At 36.9% G+C, this 14,043-nt stretch overlaps 1 protein-coding gene across 12 annotated transcripts in view; it reads left to right on the forward strand.

The window, feature by feature from the left end:
- LOC132399867 (band 4.1-like protein 1) overlaps positions 1-5,185 on the forward strand; it is a 290,816-nt gene extending 285,631 nt beyond the window's left edge. For all 12 annotated transcript variants that reach the window (XM_059980728.1, XM_059980721.1, XM_059980718.1 and 9 more), the window contains one exon: positions 3,735-5,185. In XM_059980728.1, the coding sequence (XP_059836711.1) occupies positions 3,735-3,740 (6 nt within the window). In that variant the 3' untranslated portion in view covers positions 3,741-5,185. The remainder of the gene's footprint in view (positions 1-3,734) is intronic.
- The last annotated feature ends 8,858 nt before the right edge of the window (positions 5,186-14,043 follow it).

The following is a 14,043-nucleotide window of genomic DNA, read 5'->3' on the forward strand; positions in this document are numbered from 1 at the left end:
CACAAATCTATAATACGTGAGCCCATGTAGAAAAATATGAACAAACTTTTTCATTCTATACTGAAGGATACTTTTGAATGGGTCTAAAAAGGCAACTAAAATAAGCTGGTCTTTGAAGTTCAACATTGAGAAAAGAGATCAGTGTATCTGAGCTTTGCCTCCAGAGAAAAGGCAAAGAACACTGTAATTCAGGATTTCAAAACACTAAAAGGCATTGTAAAAAACATCAACATAGATATGTTATTAACTAAATAAAACAGTGATTGCAAAACAGTCAGTGATTCTGAAAGGAGTATCATGAGATTTGAAAATGCTTCTATAATTTTTGAAGTGGAACACAATTGAATATTAAAATAATAGGAGTGCTTCGCAATGGGTACGTCATGCAACAAGAGCTGAAATATTGAAAGAACTCGGCTAATAGAACATCCTCTACAGAAAGAGAAACAAGTTAATGTTTCGGTTTAAAGATTCAATGCAGGTTGGATGATTTTTTTTTTGAAGAGTACAGTACCTCTGCTCATTCCATGAGAGTGACCCTGAGCTATCAGTTGCTGGCCATTTTAATCCTCCATCCCATTCTCATTCTGACATCTGACTGTGGCCTCCTGCACTTTTCCAATATGCAAGTTCAAAAAGCCCTCGTCTCATATTTTATCATCAGAGCACCTTGAAACCTGAAGGACATGATACTGAGTTCTGCAACTTCAGATAACTTGCTCTTTCTGGTTACAGTATTTCAGGAACTGGTCAATTGTACATGCCATTCCTCATTTTGTGTGTTCATTTGTATGTTATGGCCTACTCAGCACATCATATTGAGTCAGATTATGTAACTTCACCAGACTTTACTACATTAGTAATTTGTTCTACAGAAAAAGGAACTCAGCTCTCTGTTTCACCCTATTACTGACATTCCCTTTATTTCACATGTTGCCCACCACCATCTTCCCTCCATCTCCGACTAATCAGCATTCCCCCTTTTTCAAAACAGGAAAATCTGCAGATGCTGGAAATCCAAACAACACACACAAAATGCTGGAGGAACTCAGCAGGCCAGGCAGCATCCAGCTGATGGAAATGTGTGTTCACTCTTTCTCAGTTCTGATGAAGAGTCTTTGTCCTGAAACATTGACTAATTTTCCTTTCTAAATATGCTGCTTGATTTGCTGCTCACCCAGCGTTTGTTGTATTTTGTTTCCAATCTGTGGTAAAAGATGGGCTTGTATTTTTTGGTGGTTATTTTTAGTTCAGTGCAAATGTGTTATTTCATTTATGTCAATTATTATTTATTGAGATACAACGTGGAACAGGCTTTTCAAGCCTTTCTGCCCAGCAACCCTCAGTTTGACTCTAGCCTTACCGTGGGACAGTTTACAATGATCAATTAACCTACCAACCTTGTATGTCTTTGGACTGTGGGAGGAAACCAGAGCACCCGGAGGAAACCCCACACGGTCACGGGGAAAACGTATAAACCCCATACAGACATCGTTGGGAATTGAACCCGGGTTGCTGGTACTGTCAAGTATTGCTCTATCCGCAGTGCTTTATCGTTGTTTGGCAAAACGCTTGCTTAGCATTTTCATAAATTGCCAACACAATTTTATAGATTAAAAAAAAACTTGGCCTTTTTGAAATTTAGTGCTTGATAACTAAAACCTTAATAGCTTAGTATGAGAATTCTGTCAAGAAACTGTACCTAACGCTTCTAAAGTAAATACAGCAGCACCTGTGACGTTTTTTTAAAAAAAGATCAAAAGTTATAAATAGCTGATAACTTTCTCTACAGAATGTAATGATTAATATGCCATTGGGGATAAAAGGCCAGTCATCCATGGAATGGAAGTGGACAGAGCAGAAATGAGTGGATTCATCTCTTTGTTTAAGCTGTAATCTCTGTAAAAATTATAGTTTTGTTGTCTTGGGCAATTTACTTTTACTTAGAGTGGGTTCAGTAGATTGCTTGACAGATAATTCTGCAACAATTGAGTGGACAGGATTATCAGACAAATTGGCCTCTCGTATTTCATGCCACATTGTATTTTCCACTGAGTCAAGCTGATAGTTTATGTCAATACTTCAGATAGGCTAGAAATTCATTCCCAAGCTATAACTGACAAAAATTCAGAAAGTAGACATGTTAATAACTGATGCAAGGCTGCCAAATACGCGGATTTACATTCAGCACTTCATTTAATTACATGTAATTTTACCAATGTTTCACTCTCTTACTTTAATAGATAGTTAGAATCCTTTCAAATCCTGCACAAATGATGAATTTTCAGATTTCTGTAATTTTTGACAGCCTCTTTAATGGGGTAATGAATTGTTTTACAACCTTTCTCCATTACCTCTGGCTGTAGTGCCAAAGTCTGAGGGAATATTTCAATTGTGCTGTAATAGGGTAAATAATTCTCCATCCATCAACACATTATACAATCCACTCATTATTTTGAATTAATGGAAATAATATCTGCACATATTTCCATTAAACTTTCAACTGTTCATTTAAACACTTCCTTGTCACTTAACAGATGAGTGTTTGACACATTTCCAATCTACAGACGTGCTTTTAGATGCCCTACCCTTAAAAATAAAACCCTACCACATACCATATAACAATTACAGCCTGGAAACAGACCATCTTGGCTCTTCTCGTCAGTGCCGAACGCTTACTCTCACCTAGTCCCACTGACCTGCACTCAGCCCATAACCCTCCATTCCTTTCCTATCCACATACCTATCCAATTTCTTTAAAATGACAATACTGAACCTGCCTCTACCACTTCTACTGGAAGCTCGTTCCACACAGCTACCACTCTCTAAGTAAAGAAGTTCCCCCTCGTGTTACCCTTAAACTTTTGCCCCTTAACTCTCAACTCATGTCCTCTTGTTTGAATCTCCCCTTCTCTCAATGGAAAAAGCCTATCCACGTCAACTCTATCTACCCCCCTCATAATTTTAAATACCTCTATCAAGTCCCCCTCAACCTTCTACACTCCAAAGAATAAAGACCTAACTTGTTCAACCTTTCTCTGTAACTTAGGTGCTGAAACCCAGGTAACATTCTCGTAAATCTCTGTACTCTCTCTATTTTGTTGACATCTTTCCTGTAATCCTATAATACCTTCTGGAATACACTGCCAAATGTGGCAGTGAGCTGCATTGAATAGGATCTTGCCCGCACAATTTCTTGTGTTAATTTATTTACCATTGGTAATCAGGGAACACTACAGTACCTTTGCTGTTGAGGGAAATGTCCATATTGGTCTTTGTCCAGTGACTGTTAGTCAAAGAAAGTAAATGATAGCGAGAAAAGCTGTTATTGCACTGGGGATTCATGGTAGCGTAGCAGTTAGCAGAATGCAGTTACAGAGCTAGTGGCCTGAGTTCGATTCCCACCACTGCCTGTAAGGAAACCCCATGAGGAAACCTTGTGACTGTGTGGGTTTCCTCTGGGTGCTCTGGTTTCCTCCCACATTCCAAAGATGTGCAGGCTGGTAGGTTAATTGGTCACATGGGTGAAATTGGGTGGCTCGGGCCTATTGGGCCAGAGTGGTCTGCTTCCAGGCTGTATCTCTAAATCTAAATTTAAAAAGATAACTGTTCAACATTTTATATTCAAACCAGCACAAGCCAAAGAGGGCTGGGGTAAAGGATTAGGCGGGGAAAGTAAATGGCTGTTGGAGATGCAAAAGAATAAAGTTTTAATCTTTCTTTTCTTCCCTTAGGAGTAATAGCGTGGAGTGCAGCTCCGTGAATCACGCTGGAAAAACATATGGAATCATACTTTTGCTCTCATCAACACAGAATTTTGCTGCCTTGTAATTTCACACAGAAGAAATGGGAAAGAATATTATTATTAATATAAAAATTATACACCTGCTGTGCAAAAAGAAATTTCAGTTCCAATCACCGCCAAGAAAATAAAACATTTGCAATTCCAGAAAGCGCATGTTGAAGGGAAAGTAAGCCAAAACTAGAACTTCTAACCATAATTCTACAATATGAGCTTTTCCAGCAAGTAGAACCCCACAGGGGAGCATCTTTCATGGAGATGGAAGCAAGATATTGTAACTAATGTTCAATAACACATGCTTATGCTATGGATGTCGATTTAAATTTCTTCCTTTTTGATCTGTTAATAAAGGTCAGCACCTATCATACAAAATATCCTATGGAAATGAATGGCACATATTGGTTCCCAATTTGGATGTGCATTAATTTATATTGAAGTATGCTTATCTGGTAATATAAAGATTGGATGTAATCCTCATCTGAGGTTTGTAATATTCAAATAGCTACCTGGTGTTGGTTTTTAAACTTGACACCAGGCTTGACAGCTGTTCGTGTTTTTTTGTAAAATAAAAGAAATCTTAATTATTTGAAAGTGAATAATTTTAGGCAAATGAGTTTTCACAGATGTCTTAATCAAATGATAGTGGATAGAAATTTGTTAGCACACAACTAGCTGTTTCAGGTGATGTGCATAGGAAGGTGATCAAAATAGTGGTTCAGTAAAAATACTTAGCAATGGTTTACAAAGGACAGAACATTTTGTTCCAAAATTGATTTCCTCTCCATTCCATTGCACCATGAGCATACTCGGATTTTTTTTTAAAATTTGTTCTGAATTCTTAAGAACAGTTACAGTAAAGTGACACAATACTTAATGCCTGCAAAGGAATATTAGGTGTTGTTGAGTGTACAGATATGAACTGCTTTACATACTTGGCATTACAGGAGACATCTTTTATACGTAACTCATCGTTAGTATTGAGGCACTTTGATTACTGCATATCACATTACTGTACATGTGGTTGTGTGTGATGTCATATGCCTTGTGCATGCTTAGATGATGCAATGAACAGCTGAGGGAAGCAAAATATTTGCACAATTGGCATTTAATCAATTGTCATTCATTTGTTCACCATTGCTAAATATATTTTTGATAGGATTGTTTTAGTGATTTATCCGAGATTTTAAAATGAACATGAGTGATGAAGTATTTGAAAATCTTTCCATTTGTATCAACAGCTGACATGAGTTTGTGTGCATGAGTGCCATGATGCACTTTAATACAGATATGAAATGCGCCATCACTGCTTTCATCCCCCTCTACAGCTCTATATGTATTCATTGTATCCTTTTACTTCAAAGTGAAATAAATGTGCCAGATGCATCTCATGTGCCCTTTCTTTATACAAAAGAACACGATTCATTGGGTAGCTTTGCTGCACTGCAGGTGCCAGGGCTGTTGGAAGGATATTGAAGCTGTTGATTAGTATATCTTCAATTATTAAGTACATTGAAACTACACTCTGAGAAGCTCATGTACAAGCACTAAAGGATAAATGTGTACAACCGCCAGAAAATCCTCCCGTACCTAGTCATACCTATTGAAAGCTGTAGGAATTGTGCTGATTTCATAGCGAGATGAAACTTTATGCCGACAGCACAACCTTTCAGGACTCGCCTGAAATTCCTTTTCAGCTCTCGCCTGAAATTCCTTTTCAGCTCTCGCCTGAAATTCCTTTTCAGCTATTTTAGTGAAAGCGTTTAAGGTGAATAATGTCCACAATGAGACAATAAGGGGGAATTCAGTCACATTACGTTTTAGAAATCCGCACTCTGGTTTGGAAGTAGTAAAATTGGGTTATAGTCAAAACTATATATTGTTCACTGTATATAATCCACGACTGTGGATAGCACTCAACCCAGATGGATTTCTAAAGGCATTTTTTTCATAATGTAGCATCCTACCTTGTAGTTTTATGGCTTGGGTGAGTAAAGAATTTCAGCTTTATAGTTTTGAGGCTAATTCTGATTTAAATACTAGAAGGATTAGATTACGCTTTCGAAACAGTGAGAGGTTGAATAGGTTAGGATTTTATTCCTTGGAATGTAGAAGATTGAGAGGAGATTTGATAAAGTAATACAAAATTATGAGGGGTATATACAGGGTAAGTGCAAGCAGACTTTTTCCACTGAGGTTGAGTAGGACCACAACCGGAGGTTACAGCTTAAGGGTTAAAGGTGAAAAGTATTAAGGGAAACATGAGAGGAAATGTCTTTACACAGAGGGCTATGAGAGTGTGGAACGAGCTGCCAGTGCAGGTAGTGTATGCAAGCTCGAGTTCAACGTTTGAGACATTTGGATAGGTACGTGGATGGTAGGGATATGGAGGGCATTACTCCCAGTGCATATTGATGGGACTAGGTAGTATAAACTGTTTGGCATGGTCTAGATGGGCCAAAGGGCCTGCATGTACTGTATTTTTCTAACATGTCAGTGGTCCCGCTTGGTGCCGCAATAATATCAGCGCCGGACTCCGGAGCGAAGGTTCCCGAGTTCAAATCCAAGTCAGGTTGAACGTCGAGCTACCAACTCGGCCTTGTAAAAACAAGAATAGCTTGCTGCGGAAATACTGTCATGACTGTGCCCCAATAACTCCACTGCCGAGTTAAGGGCTATTCTATGACATGTCAGTATTTACAATGTCAATTCAAGAATTAACATCAGAAATGGAAATGTCTGATTTTCAAGTTGCAAAGGCTGTTAACTCGGGGTAACATATCACTTTGCTCCTTCAAAAAAATATTCAGGGTATTCCCAGTCATGCACAATGTTGTGAATGAGTGCACAGAAAATTATGAAGTTACTAGCTTGAGGGGGTTTGAATTATAAAGAGATTTATATAGGTTTATACTTTTCATCTGTCGAACATAGGACGTGACCTTACAGAGCTTTGTAATACCCAGAAGGCTATAGTCTTTTCGCAAAAATAGGGGAGTCAAAAGAAAGAGGGCATTAGGTTTAAATAGAGAGGGAAATATTTGAAAGGGAACTGAGGGGCAAGTTTTTCCACACATAGGGAGTCTCATAAGGGGTTCAGTTACAACAATTGGGCAGGTACGTGGATAGAAAAGGTTTTAGATAAAGGAATTCCCAACCTGGAGTCCACAAACGTCTTGCTTAACGATATTGGTCCATGGCATAAAAAAAGGTTGGGAACCCCAGTCTAGAGAGATAGGAGCCAAAAGCAGGCAAATGGTACAGACTCAGCATGGACCAATTGTATCCAAGGCTCTGTTTTCTATACCGAATCTTTCTATACAATTCAAATCTAAGATTTTATCGTGATTCACCTGATTAACTGTATTAAATTTGTTCAGCTGTTTTAAAGTAAAAAACAAGTGATCCTTAAACTGCGGCTGAGTGGGAAGGGCTCAAAGTGAGTGGGCAGTGGTCTAGCAGATGGAGTGCAGTGTTGGTAAATGCGAGGTCATTCACTTTGGAAGGAAAAATGGACGATCCATTTATTTAAATGGTAAAGTATTACAGCATGCTGCTGTGCAGAGGGACTTGGGAGTGCTTGTGCATGATTCACAAAAGGTTGGTTTGCAGGTGAAGCAGGGTATCAAGATGGCACATGGAATCTTGGCCTTCATTGCTAGAGGGATTGAATTTAAGAGGAGGGAGGTTATACTGCAACTGTACAGGGTACTGGCGAGGCCGCATCTGGAGTACTGTGTGCAGTTCTGGTCTCCTTACTTGAGGGAGGATATACTGGCTTTGGAGGTAGCGCAGAGGAGATTCACCAAGTTGATTCTAGAAATTAGGTTAGAATAGGAGGAGACAGGTGACAGGAGACTCGGCTGAACTGGAGCTGGGAAAGGGAAGTTTACTTCTGCGGCTCTGGGTCCACAAGTTGCTAAATAAAGAACACTTAGTGCTTTGTGTTGCTTTTCTGGCCCTAACAGTTCTTGGTTGATCTGGAGAATATGCAGGCTTCTTGTTAAAATGGCAATTGAAGGATAGCAAGATATCAATTAATATAGGGAACAGAGGAGTGTAGACCCCTGGAGGCAGAAATGCAATTTAAATTGGCATCTCAGTCAGCCTGTTGGTCGGATGAGCCTGTTCCTGCACTGGGCTGTTCTATCTTCTATATAGCAAGTGGGTCTGTTGACCATATTAGAACCTGATCTGATTATTTAAAAAGAGAGCCCTCATGTTCTTAGTGGAAACCTTGATCAGCTGCTCAGGAAAGGCTCAAATGCAAAACTAAGAAGAGACTCTTAATATTAGTGATTAAGTCTCCAGTGACTTTAAATGTTTTCTGCGTGTTTTTCACCTCTATTCTCTGCACCACTTGCTTTCCAAAATACTACCTTTTAATTGCATTTAAAAGTAAATTGCTAACACACAGGCGAAAACTTAGATGAGCTGTTCTATTTTGAGAAGTACTGTATTTTCAGGAGTGTGTAGGAAAGAATCTCCTGTTTGGATGTGTTATTAAATCAAGAAAATTGTGAACAGCTATGAAAGTGAGGGTCATTGCGAAAAAATATTTTGTGTTATATATTCCATAAGAGATGCTTAATTTATGGATCTTCAGCAAAATGTTTGGACAAACTCATTGCAAAATGAGCCAAAGCTTATCAGCTATCTATCCTTTCATTTGTTCTTTCACATTCTTATTCTATATCTATAAATTATTGTATATTAAGATTATTCAACCAATAATTTCCTGTGTAAAATGTTTATATCCATCTTGTCCATTAATCACCTTATGTACCCTGTTCATTGTTTTTCTTTGAATTATTTTATATCTATTTTGTTGAGCTTTTTTTTGAAAATGTTACATTTTTGTAAATGCTGTTAAGTATAAGGCAGGGGAAGTGCTAACACTTTTATGTTGACATTCACCTCCCAATTAAATTCAATAACGGCTGGGTGTTTACAAAATAAAATAGAATAAACTTTGTTTTCATTGCTGAACGTTACTTTTTCCATTGGCTTTTTGTAAACTTTTTATCAAAAATACTATCGTTTATGTATGGAAGGTTTGGCAAATGTCAAGGTTTTTGTTCATGTTATTAAACCTAATAGTTTTACACATTAATTTAATACATTTAAATACATAATTTAATACATTTAAAAGGATAAAAACATGTTGATAATGACAAGAAAAGGTATTTTCCATTTGTGAATGGTCCAGAGTACCGAGATCTTCCTAGTTTTCTTTTACAGAATGAAAGAACAATGCAGCATAAAAGATTATGCTGTACTATATTCCTGGTGTTGTATAGTTCAGTAATTACGCCATCAAGCAAATTAGTTATAGCACAGACTGACGCTACATAAAAGCAACCATTATTACAATAAGGAATCAGACTGCTAGGAGGTCATGGAGGTCAATGTTTTGGGTTGAGACTCTGCATCAAGACCCAGTGTATAGAGTTGAAGGGGAAGAGCTGGCAGGCAGTAGAAGATGATAGATGGGGGAGGGGAACGTGGAGGAGAGACAGGAGACAATTGGAGACAGAGGAAGGGTTGCATGTTTTATAATTTATTTAATTGGAACCAGACAAGAGAGGCTTAGTGTCTAGTGAAAAAACCTGAGTGGATTTGAAGGCAAGAAAAAGGACCACAGCACACAAGATACTTGAAATTGGAAAATCGCTGTCGCTCAAAATTGGCTCCTTCGTAAACATTCTCAAAGATGGAATCAAGCTTTCTTGATCATTTACTACAATAAAGTTCCCAAGCATTCTTTATGTTTGCAAGTTGAACTACTGACATATCTGTGAATATAAGCATGTAAATCCTGTCAGAAGGTACTCTAGACACAATTAATTATTTATATCCAAACATAAAAAAGTAACCAAAATTTGCATGTTGGCTTTCCTAAAAGATTTTTTTTTTATTTTGGGAGATCTACAAGATAATGTGTTTAGCTTATGTCTACAAGATGTATCAACATTTAATAATTGCGAAAGATTCCAAAGCTAGGATTTCTGCTGACATAAACATTTTACTGCACAATAAGTTTTAATTTTTTATACGTAATGCTGCTATTGTGATCTACAGAGTTGTTCAGGTTTTGCTGATTCATAATGCTGAAATCTCTGAATAAAGCAGAAAATTGTGATATTTCAATTGCCATTTAAAACTTGTGATAATATTCTGGTATACAAAACCCTTAGGTTGCTAAGTGTTTGGATGTTGATGTAAATTTTGTATTAAAATTCTGATTAACAATTTTTAAATTTCTTGTTCTGAGAAATGTAGAGCTAAGTTTGTGAGTCTCCAAATTACTGTTAACTAATGTGCAATTTTGATGTCCTGGTATATACTTTATGGAATTAGAGAATTTTAAAGATTATACTTTGAACCATTATTACAGGCTGAATTCGCCAGAATGAGCAATGAACAATGGGCCTTCTGTGACAATTTTAATGTTTGGCTAAAAGATTGTTTGCTGCATTAGAACCAGTCATTTCAAAGAAGTAAAATGAAAATTAGCAGATAAACCCTGGAGAAGAGAACATACTGATTTTGAAATTTGCCTTTTGTTTATAATGTTAACTGAGATCCATAGTGTAGATAGTTTTAATCCCACAAGAGAAGTTTGTTGTTATGCAGTGGTATGTAAGAAACAGCACAGAGTCGATGATAGTAAAACCTTTATCAGCTGAAGATCTCTTTCTAAAATATAGTGTAATAAATTTTATGGAGTTGAGTCCTAGAACAAAATTTGATTGGCGTCCTGATACTCATACTCAGTAACAAAGTTAATTTAAAGTAAACCTATGCACTCAGTAAGAAAAAATAATCTGAGTGACATTTAATATTTTGTTTGCTATTATACAAGAAAAGGCTAATTAAAAGTTTAAAAACCAAGTTTGATGATTTACGTAAGAAAAAAAGGTAAAGAATCAAATATTTGTGAATGAGGTGAAGAGACTTGAAGGCTACGTGGCCTTCTGTTGGTATATACACTCAGTGGCGCCATTAATGCAAATATCTAATCAGCCAATCACATTGCAGCAACTCAATGCATTAATAACATGTAGACATGGTCAACACGTTCAGTTATTGATCCGACCAAACATCAGAGTTGTTCAGACCAAATACCGAAAAGGAGAAGAAAAAATGAGAAGTAGTGACTTTGACTGTGGAATGATTGTTGGTGCCAGATAGGGTGGTTTGATGATCTCAGAAACTGCTTTACTCCTGGGATTTTCAAGCACAGTCCTTAGAGCGTATTTAATTGGAAAAGTGGTTCATGGCTATAATAAGCTCTGATATTTTTAATTGAGGAAACAAATTTAGACCAATAGCACAGTGGTAATAGAATAATGTTGATTGCTGATTATCATCTAAGACATCTTTATGCTGCATGGGGGGGGGAACTTCACTGCATGGTGAAGGTGCATGTGATATGCATTGCTAATAAAGGAATAGTGGCAGAAACAATAACAGATTTTAATCAGGAATGGGTCAATATATAAGATTATAAAATCGCTTTGGGATAGGAGTAGGATGGTCAGACAAGATGCGTTGCTGCAGGTCTAAAGAGCTGAATGGACTGACTCCTTATTTTGTGAAGAGTTACAGCTAAATGTGTGAATATTAATATTTTCAAACCAGGAGTTGAAATCAAGAATGCTTTATTTAAAAAATGTGCATTTAAATGGTGCCTTATAATGTATCAGCATCTCCTCACATTGCTTCACATCATAAATTACTGTGGAAGTACAATCACTATCACATTCATAAACATCTGCTCAGATGCAAATTTTCAAGATGTTTATGCATAGCAAAAGTTATTTCCTCTTACAAAATAGCAATAATTCTATTGACTATCATAATCTCTCAAAACATCTTAATTAATGGATATCTTAGTGAATCAGTAATAGAGTATACTGCAGAGCGAAAGATCTCAATAAGCCACCTACATTTCACAAAACAGATGGCCCAGTGAAGAGGCTAATGATGCAAAACTACCACCATCCAACAAAATGATTAATTACTCCAAAATAATCAGTAAACCTCAAAACTACCAGTTGTTATAAAATGTCTTTAAATAGCCTGTTTCTTTAAAGTATTTTAAAATGTGGGTTCAAACTCTTTAAAATAAATTGGATAATGTCTTTATCGTAATAGTGGATAGGGAAAAAAAGTTGAAGAAACAAAAGTTGCAGTTACTCCAATAAAGCAAACTATTTTGAGGTGATCCATAAAAGTAAAAGAATTGCTGAAAGTACAATGTAACTGTTCTTCCTTCAAATCATATGGACCCTTGTGGCTGGGCCAGCATTCACCTGTCACCTTTAATTATCCTGCGGCCATAATGGCACATTGAGCCTTTTCAGAGAGAGTCAATAATCAACAATATTGATTGATCTGAAGAATGGCATATAATCTTCATATTGGTTCACTATTCCAAATGACAACTTTTATTATTTTAGATATATTCAATAATTTGAATTGAAATTCTCATGGTAGAATAGAGCTTGTCTCTAGATCCAATAACCCAAGCTGTTTGAGATTTGCCTCATTATTTAACCATTCTGTTGCTCTAACCAGTGCTCTTCAAGCACACTGTATTGATGTACCATCACAGTGCCAAAAGAAATCTCTGAATGAACTTTGTATTGTAAGGTTTATCGAGTCACTATACAAAATATGTTTGGGAGAGAGAGAACTGTCCAATTGGCCCTACTCCCCTGCTGTCTCCTCAAGGTCCTGTAGAAATTTTTGTTTACAAAGTTTATTAAGTTAGCATTACATTGACCATTTGGAATGGGATTAGGCGATTTGACCCCACAAGCCTTTTCCACCTATCAATAAGATCAATGCTAATTTAACTTTCCTTGCTATTACTGTCAGGTCTTCTCCCCATTAACCTTGATTCCCTGATTGATTGAAAGTCCATCTCAGCTTTGAATATATTCAAGTATTCAGTCTTGGTGGGGCAAGTAATTCCGAAGACACACAATCCTTTGAGAGAAGAAATTATTCCTCATCTCAGTCTTAAATTGTTGCCCTCTGATCCTGAGATTTTTGGTTCTAGCCTCTGTGACAAGAGGAAACATTCTACCAATATTTATCATGTCAAGCCTCCAGAGAATCAGTTTCAACAACATTGCCGTTCATTCCTCTGAACCACAATAGGTATAAACCCAACCTGTTCTTTCCTCAAAAGAGAAACCCTCCAGAACAAGGATTTTCTGAGTCCTCTCAGCTGTCTCTCACTTCTTAATATTCGGCATGGACCAGGTGGGCTGAGGGACCTATTTCTGTGCTGTAGTGCACGATGACAGGAACATGCCTATTGCTTGACGTCTTGATCTCAGTTGCGCCATCTATTGGAAGAATACTGTAGCTCCATGTTGCATACTTTGTTAATGTGACTGCACCAAAACCAATCAAGCTAATTTATTTTGGCTATCATCAGCATTATAAAGAAAAGTTCCTTGATAATGTTGAATCTTGAAATGTTAGAAATTTTGTTCTACGTTTCCAGAATGTTCCCTCAGAGTGACTGAAAAAATGTTAACCATAAGGATTCATTTTACTGGTAAAAGATACATTGTCTAATAAGACAAAGTAAACTACAGACAGCACAAAATGAAATTATTGTATGTTGGAAAAGGCCAACATGACATTGTTAGTTATGTTATAGTTCATGTCATCTGCTTGCCTGGTTAAATATAATAGGCTTCTGTGTGAAAGGGCCAACTGCATATGAGCTCAAAGTCCAATTTTCATTATATTATCAAAGCAAATATGAACAAGCTAAGAAAACAACACAATCTAAGGAAATTATCTACCTCACCCTATAAAATTTGGAACATACAAACTAGAGAAGACTATTTGCTCCTTGAAACAGCTGCTTTAGTGTCAGAAAAGAATACTGGCCGTTCAATATATCCAATGCTAAAGTTGGTCTCCAACAAATCTGCCCAGAGATTGGAGAACTGGGTATTGAGCAAAAACTGGAATCATTAAACTGTTAAAAGATTAAAAATAGGCTCATTCCTGTCTTAAGCGGCAGTAGCAGCAATTGATATTTTGATTCTGGCTTTCAATATAATTACAGTGACTAGTCTTTTAGGTAGACCAGCATTCCACAAAAGATGACATTGAAATGTAGTCTTGTACATGATGCTCATTTCTATTCTGGGTACTGCATTCTGAAAATGCAGTGAACATATTTAGGAAACTACTTCAATTACATTTTGGTT

This window comes from Hypanus sabinus, chromosome 9, assembly GCF_030144855.1.
Source record: "Hypanus sabinus isolate sHypSab1 chromosome 9, sHypSab1.hap1, whole genome shotgun sequence".
NCBI lineage: Eukaryota > Metazoa > Chordata > Chondrichthyes > Myliobatiformes > Dasyatidae > Hypanus > Hypanus sabinus.